We start from the raw sequence: 8,170 nt of genomic DNA on the forward strand, positions 1-8,170 counted from the left end.
TTGATGTTAAATAACAGGAATTTGCAGTGGACCTCATTCTTTCCAATTTAATGAATGTTCTCCATCAGTTTTCTTTGACTGCAATAGGAGAAAAAGTAGATGATAGAATCATCACTTTAAAGTTAAAAGCGATATTGTGTAATGATCAATTGTGAATGACAGTTATTCTCAGCAATACAGTAATCCAAAACAATTTCAAAGGACTCATGATAAAAAATGCTGTCTGTTCCAGAGAAAGAATTGGAGTCTGAATGTAGATCAAAGCATACTATTTTTCACTTTATTTTCTTCGTATTTTGTCTTCTTCTACAACATGACTACTATGGAAATATATTGTGCATGATCACACATGTATATAATCTATATGAAAATGCTTACTATCTCAATAAGTGGGGAGGAAAGTGAGTAAGGGAGAGAATTTAGAACTCAAAATTTTTTAACATATGCTAAAAATTATTTTATATGTAATTAGTAAAAAATTAAATATTATTGGTTGTTTCAAAAACATGGGCTTTATAGATCAGTCCATCCCCCTCGTTGTTCAGGTGAGGAAACTGAGGCCATAAGAGCAGCAATATTGTGTAGTGGAAAGAACTATTGAACAAAGATGTGAGTTCAGACCCCACCTCTGATGCTTACTATCTATATAACCTTGGGCAAATCACTTATTGCTAGAATTCACTTTTCCTCCTCTCTAAAATTAGGAGGTTGGACTAAATAGTCCCTGGAGTCCCTTCTAGTTCTAGTTCTATAATCCTATAATAGGGTAGAGTTAAGTGACTTGCTTAAAATCACACCACCAGTAAATGGAAGAGCCGTGATTTATATGTAGATCCTGGGCCCCCAAATCCTGTGTTCTTTCCACTGTAAAATACTGCTTCCCTGGCCTTCCCTCACTTCCGTTGTTTTCTTTTTTTCCCCTTAATCTTCCTGTCTTAGTATGAACTCTAAGACAGACAAATAGCAAGGGCTAAGCTAGCAGATAGACAAGTAGCAAGGGCAAAGCTATCAATGTTAAATGACTTGCCCAAGGTCATACAACTAGGAAATGACTGAAACCAGATTTGATCCTAGATCCTCCAGTCTCCAGACCTGGAGCTTTATCCACTGAGCCACCAAGGTGCCCACTTCTGCTGTTTTCTTAAACACTAAGGAGATTTATTTTAACCATCAGAATTAATGAGACCAGAAACCTCAGAGATTACCAATAATATGAAGCTACTTTCCCTTTTTATACTACAAATATTTTCTTTCTGCCCCATCTAAAAAGTCAGTCCTTAAAGGCCTCTGGTAAAGATTTGAGTAGCTCTGGAAAATTATTCTTATTTCAGGTGAGGTTATTTTGTCATTGAACCTCAAATATTTTTGGATATCATAGGATTATTGAATCCAAATATATAAGTTTTTGAATTAATAGAATCAGAAATGGTAGGAAGACAAAGGAAAAAGGGGACTCAAAAGTGGATAATTGTGGCTTTGTGGAACTGTTTAGTTCTGGGGTCAAGACACTACCATGAGAGAAAAATCAAACTAGAGAAAAGTGAAACTAAAAAGTGATAGATTGAGAAAACATAGGGATTAAAGGATTTGTGACTATAGTGAGAATGCAGAACAAGTTTAAGGGGAGTAAGGCAATAGGAAGGGTACAAAGGACAGAAGATTCTGATCAGAAAGGGAAATTGCAGAGCTCGAGATCCTGGATGGCTTTGGGTTTTAGGTCATTGTGGTAGGAAGTGTAATCATCATGTGGAAGGCTGGGATCATGGAGACAAAGGTCTTGGGAACTGAGGAGATCCATGAGCAGGCATGACAAGGTATTCAAAGAATCATCAGTATGAATACTGAAATCAGCAAGGATGGGAGGTAAGGAGTTTACTTGAATATGGGGATAGAAGTGGAGATTGTGAGCTAGTTACTGAATTCACCAAGAAAGGAGGAATAGATGCAAATGGAGAGTAAAAGGTGACAAGAAGAATCTGAACCAATGATGACCTTTGATACTAAACCTGTCTAAGGAAAGGAAAGGAAATTTCTGAACACCTTCTTTATTTGTGTTTCTGCTAAGCTTCCCCAAGAAGTGTCCATTTTTGGAACGGGAATTGGGACAGAAGTTCTTGCCTGTATTTCTTTGTTTGCGTCTACATGGCATCACCAGTGGTAAGTGGCAGTGTGTGTGTATACATGCTATATAGGATTATTCCACTGTTAGAGGCTCTCTATTCCTCTCTCTCTTTAGCTATTCACTAGCCATTATGTCTCACCAAACTGTGAAATAGCCATTACGTGCCTGCAGGCTCTGGGCCTAAGTGAAATTAGGTTGTGACCAAAGGAAACAAACAAAAAACAAACCCCAAATGAAACAATACAAAACCCTCTAAGTTATATATGTGCTGTCTCTGCTTTATACAGTGTTCTCAGAATCCAAGAATATTGGGTGCGGAAAGGATCATAGGCACATTAATATTTCAAAATGAAAGGGATCTTAGGCATCACTAAATTCATTTTTTTCATTTCACAGATAGCCAGAGAAGTGATTGGATTTACCAAAGGCATGTGTCTAATTATTTGCATAATTGAGATTGCTTAATTCAGAACTTTTAATTCTTAATCCAACACTTTGTATTACACAACACAGGATGATTTTATTAGTACTTTGGGGAAAATCCTGGGGAAATGAATGATAATATAAAAACAAATAATGAAAATATCAACACAATAATAATAAAATTTGGGGAAATTAACTAAAGCCAAATACTGATATTCTCATAATCTAGTGATGTGGGGAGCTCATGGAAATGAGGGTGGGGAAGAAGAAACATGGGTGAACATGCATATACAGCTCTGAGAAGAGCTTGGAATAAAATTTCTATAGGCCTAATGAACTTTGAAAACAGTTTTCAAAGCTCTTTCCCACTTTCAAAGTGTATAGAAGAATCTTATCATTCAACAGCAGTAAATAGACCAGATGAATTTTGTTAGGATCGTTTCCAGGATATATATTGAAAACTGATTCATCAATCTATAATTGCCTCTAATGTATACAAACTATTGCCAAGAAATTCCAAATGATTTCAGAGAGTGCATTGTAACTTTATATAGTTACTTAGACTATAAATATTCCAGAAGTCTGTTTTAAAAAAACCTCTTCTAAGATGCTGAGACTGTCTTCCTTAAAGGTACACATATGTTCTCCTTTACTAGAGTATGTAATATTTGAAGAAATAAAAGAAGTAATACAAAGAGCAATCATTGATTATGCTGATAAGTTTTTAAATCAGAAATTTGCCTTAAAGGTAGTTCTCAAATGTTGGTCCAAGATACTCTTGTGGCCCATGAAAGACTCCTGGAGATGGGCTTTTGTTCTCTTATGGAGTGGATATTACTAATTTGATTGGGCCCATTCTTTTGTTTGAGGCATACATTTATTGTTCCTCTAAAAGAAAAGTCAGACAACAAGACAATAGATGTTAAAAGAGGAGAAAATGGTCCTCTTCTGGTTCTTGGGACCTTGAGTCAAGGAGGAGATGGGACAAAGGGTGTCCAAATCCAGGAGCCTAGAAAGTTTTCAGAAGGACCTGTTAGAGTTTTGAAGGTAGAACACTGACTTTAATTCTAGCTCTATGACCACTTGACTAAATGGCCTTGAGCATGTTACTTCATCTTCATGGGCTTCAATTGTCTCAACTTTAAAATAAAAGGGTTATACTAAATAAGCACCACCCATAGTTCTTCCCCACTCTAAAGCATCTAATCTCCAGATATTTGGTCAAGAGAGACAAGATCTATTTGTCTTAAGTATATCATTGCCACTCATCCCATGGCTGTTTTCATATTGGTTTTTAATGATGCAAAGTGGAAGTGAGTGAGTAAATGATCTATTGCCATGTGGGCAAACCTATGGTACTCATGCTGGATGAGGCTGTTCCCTGTCCCCTCTCTACTGTGTCTGAAGACATTTTTCGCATCACCTTCCCCTCTGCCCAACAGCCCGATGGGAGTGCTTCCTCCCTCCCTTGTTTGGGGTAAGGGAGAGGTTCAAATGGAGCGTGAGGTGCAGTTTGGGCACTTGGTCTCTAAAAGGCTTGCCACCACAGATCTATTGGGTATTTTTCTATAGTCATTATAGTCCACAACCTGAAAAAAAATTAGAGAATAGGTATAAATTGAAAATTAACTTCTGAAATTATGAAAATAGAAGCAGGCATGCATGGTTCTTTGGGTAATAGCTGGGAAAAAAACAACAACCTGATTGGCAGTGGGAAAAAAGGAAGTAATCATAATTTAAACACAGACTATGGGTGCAAAAAGCCCAGAAAATCAGAGACAAGAAGTGAAAAGCAATTCAGAGGGGATAAAGTGGTGAAGGAAGGAAGATGGAGATGGGGATGGAGAGGGAAGGATGGGAGCCAGAGAATATCATTCACTTAACCATGGATTTGAGTTGTGAACACTGGGCAACATGGACCCAATAGAGAGGAGAGAGTACTCTGAAGGGCAGGAGTTTGAGGTCTCATTTTTATAGTTTGGGACTTTTTTGGGGGGAAATAGACCAACTCCTATCTGTGTCACCTTGGGACTAGTTCATTAACATATTCAAATCACTTCAGGGTTATCAGTAAAATCCAAGTCATCATCTGAAAGTTATAAGTACCTTTTGATATTCTTCTAGTCTGGAGCTGTGGAGGTCTGAATTTTGTCTGGAATTTACATATCATAGGACCACAGTCCTAATAGTAGCATCTTGATGTGAAAACCCTGATTTAGAACACCTACCTTAAATCTAGATTTGGTTAATATAAGATACAATTTGGTAAAGTTATGCTTTTCTGGTCTTTGGGCTAATCTGTACATTACTTCCAGGTTCTTCTTTTCCATCTTATTTCCTGCTATTATTCCCCCTTTATACTGGTATACTTTATACTATACATAATCTTACTTTACCAACTAGAAGGGGAATGGTGGTCAGGAGGAACAGAACAAAATACAACTTTAACACAAGGATCATGAAGAAATTTGGAATGGGGCCAATACTAATTATGAGATGTGTAAAGTAAGGCATAATTAGGGAAAGAAGAATGATAGTGGAAGTAGTATCTTCTAGTTGAGGCCCAGGGATGCCTAAGTGGGGCAGTCTTGCTAAATACCTCAATATAAATTTTGAAATTTTGAAAAAAAAAACAAACCCAAGTACTTCATAACTCTCAGAGACAAGCTGCTTTCAGGAAACTTTGTCCCAAGAGTTAAGTTGTTACATACACAATCCAAAGAAGTTCCTTCTTAAAACATGAAAGTACCACTCAAATTAGAGTTAATTCATTCATCATATGTGAGGTTTGTATGTGCAAATCCAAAGATGACTTTAGAATGAAAATAACTGAAAATAAACTCATGTATTAGACCCATGAAGTCTTATTTGAGCTTTGCCAAGCTCAATTTGAAAAAAGACCCCATTCTCCCCCTGCCCCCAACTCATAGCCTTATTTTTGTATGTGAAATTGTGTGGAGATAATAAAGCCTTCCAAATTTTTTCTTTATTTTTTTTTCCTCAAGGCAGGCACCTGGAAGATATAAAGCACATTAACTTCTTCCCTGAGACTTGGCTAGTCCGGATTTTTGCCAACCATTACCATGCAGTGAGTTGCCTTGCTTACAAGAGGAAGCAATTATATGGATTTATTGCCTTTCTGACTCCCCTCTCTTCTCATCCTTTCCTGCCATTGAGATGTGCTTTCCATCTGCAACTATATTAGGAGATCTGAGTGTTTAAGGTTGGGATGATTCCAGAGCAGTAATGGTGAACCTATGGCATGGGTGCCAAAGATGGCATGCAGAGCACTCTGTGTGGGCACGTGGCAGCCCTCCCTACCTCCAAGTTCATTATTAGAAAGGCAGGAGGACTTGGGGAGAACTGCCTCATTCCCCCTTTCCACTGTGCCTGATGATATTTTTTCACATTCTCCCACCCCTCTGCCCAGTAGTCCAATGGGAACACACAGGGGGTTAGGTGAGTGGCTCACAGGTGGCAGAACTAGAGGGGTGTGGAGTGCTTGGGCTCTGCCCCTTCCCCTCTCTACACTCACTGAGGACATTCCTCACTTCACTCACCCCTCCACCCAATAGCTCAATGGGAGCACTTTTTCCTCCCCTGTGTGGGATAAGGGAGGGCAGGGCACACCCAGCACTCAATGGAGGGGAGGGGCATGGCACTCAGTCTGGGAGGGGGAAGGAACTGTACTTGGCTCAGGAGTGGAGTTGGGGCAGAGACCTGGCACTCTGTCTCTAAAAGGTTTGCCATCACTACTCTAGAGCCATGTTGGTGAATCTTTGGCACACATGCTAGAGGTGTCTGTTCCCCTCCCCTTCTCCACCTTGCCTGAGGACATTTTTCACTTCACCTACCCCTCTGCCCAGTAACCCAATGGGAATGCTTCCTCCTTTCCCTGTATGGGGTAAGGGGGCAGCTCATCTGTGGAATGAGGGTGCATTTGGGGTACTCAGTCTCTAAAAGGTTTGCCATCACTGCTCTAGAGCCTACCTTATGTAAGGAGCAGGTAAAGTGGTGAGGGGAGGCACTGCCTTTGGTATCTGGGACTTTTCAGCATTACTGCAAACTAATTTCCTAATCCAGGGATACCAGGCCACATACAGGTCTATTTATATAGAATTCTTTGAGAGACAAGAATGGTTATAAAGGCAGCCTTGTAGTCAGGAAGACTTTGGTTTTGAGTCATGCCTCTGACATAGATTAGCTGTGTGGCCACAGATAAATGCTTTCATTTCTCAGTATCACAAGCAACTCTCTAAGATGAAAAGTTAGAGAAGAGCTGCTTGTCTGTCCTGCTGGAGAAAACTTCAAAATCAAGAATTCCTTACAAGGACAATGAGGTAGCACAGTGGATAGAACCTGATGGCTTGGGGTCTGGAAGACCTGGGATCAAATTTGGTCTCAGACACTTTCTAGCTGGGCAAACTTAAGCAAATCACTTAACACTGATTGTCTAGCTCTGTCCTCTCTTCTGCCTTAGACTGATAATAAGACAGAAGGCAAAAGTTTTTTCAAAGTTCCTTACATATTTTGAAAAGATAGACACAGGCTTTAGTAGATAAACAGAAACATAGATGGATGGATGGATAGATTATGGATGAATAGAGATAGAAAGAGAGAGAGGGAGAGAGAGAGAAATAGACAGATGAATAGACATACAAATATACAATCACACATTTATATATATATATATGTATATATACATATACACGATATGCACAATACATGTGCATATGCACACATTTGTACCATATATGCACTATATAAACACATAGACACAAATGTACATACTCATGTACACACTATATACACTATACAAACACATTTATGCATACCCAAATATAGGTATTTTTTTTAAAAGCATTTTTATAGATGTGGACCCAGGGAAGTCATACAACTTTGTCAAGATTGCACAGTTGCCAAATGCTAGAAGCAAAGTCTTCTGTCTCCTAAATTCTACTCTTTCAGGTAGATTCTAACAGATCACATTGTCTTTCAGTTGAACAACATGTTTAAAAGGTGATATCCTTTTCCCATGAGATGGATACAGTTTTGATATATTTTCAATTCTGTATTCTTAGAGAGGAAGATGCTTGTTAGAAGGTAGATCTAGAGATTTGTAGCTCACTGATTAACTTCCATGGATGATAACTTTAGAACAGAAGTTCTAACCTGGGGAGCTCTGACCAGATGAGATTAGATTTCAGGGGAATTATGAATTTAGATTTTTAACAATATTTTTATAATTATAATACAATTGATTTTTTTGTAACCCTATGTATTTTATTTTATGCATTTAAAACCATTCTGGGTAGGGTTCTACAGATTTCACCAGGTTGCCCATTCAAGGGTTTTGTGACAAAAAAAAATAGGATTAAGAATCATTGGTCTAGGGGCAGCTAAGTGGTTCAGTGGGTAGAGTGCCAGGTCTGAGTGATGTGGACCTGGGTTGAAATCTGGCCCCAGACACTTCCTAGCTATGTGTCCTCGGGCAAATCATTTATCTCCAATTGCCTAACCATTACCACTCTTCTGCCTTAGAAGTAATACTTGTATTTATTCAAAGATAGAAGGGAAGGATTTGGAAGGTGAGAGAGAGAGAGAGAGAGAGAGAGAGAGAGAGAG

The 8,170-nt window shown here is 38.7% G+C and overlaps 1 protein-coding gene across 1 annotated transcript in view; it reads left to right on the forward strand.

The window, feature by feature from the left end:
* BTBD16 (BTB domain containing 16) overlaps positions 1 to 8,170 on the forward strand; it is a 140,785-nt gene that overhangs the window by 121,363 nt on the left and 11,252 nt on the right. Inside the window, exons 11-12 of the mRNA XM_044662609.1 lie at positions 2,066 to 2,157; positions 5,551 to 5,633. Of these exons, the coding sequence (XP_044518544.1) occupies positions 2,066 to 2,157; positions 5,551 to 5,633 (175 nt within the window). The remainder of the gene's footprint in view (positions 1 to 2,065; positions 2,158 to 5,550; positions 5,634 to 8,170) is intronic.

This window comes from Gracilinanus agilis, chromosome 2 (assembly GCF_016433145.1).
Source record: "Gracilinanus agilis isolate LMUSP501 chromosome 2, AgileGrace, whole genome shotgun sequence".
NCBI classification, from domain to species: Eukaryota; Metazoa; Chordata; class Mammalia; order Didelphimorphia; family Didelphidae; genus Gracilinanus; species Gracilinanus agilis.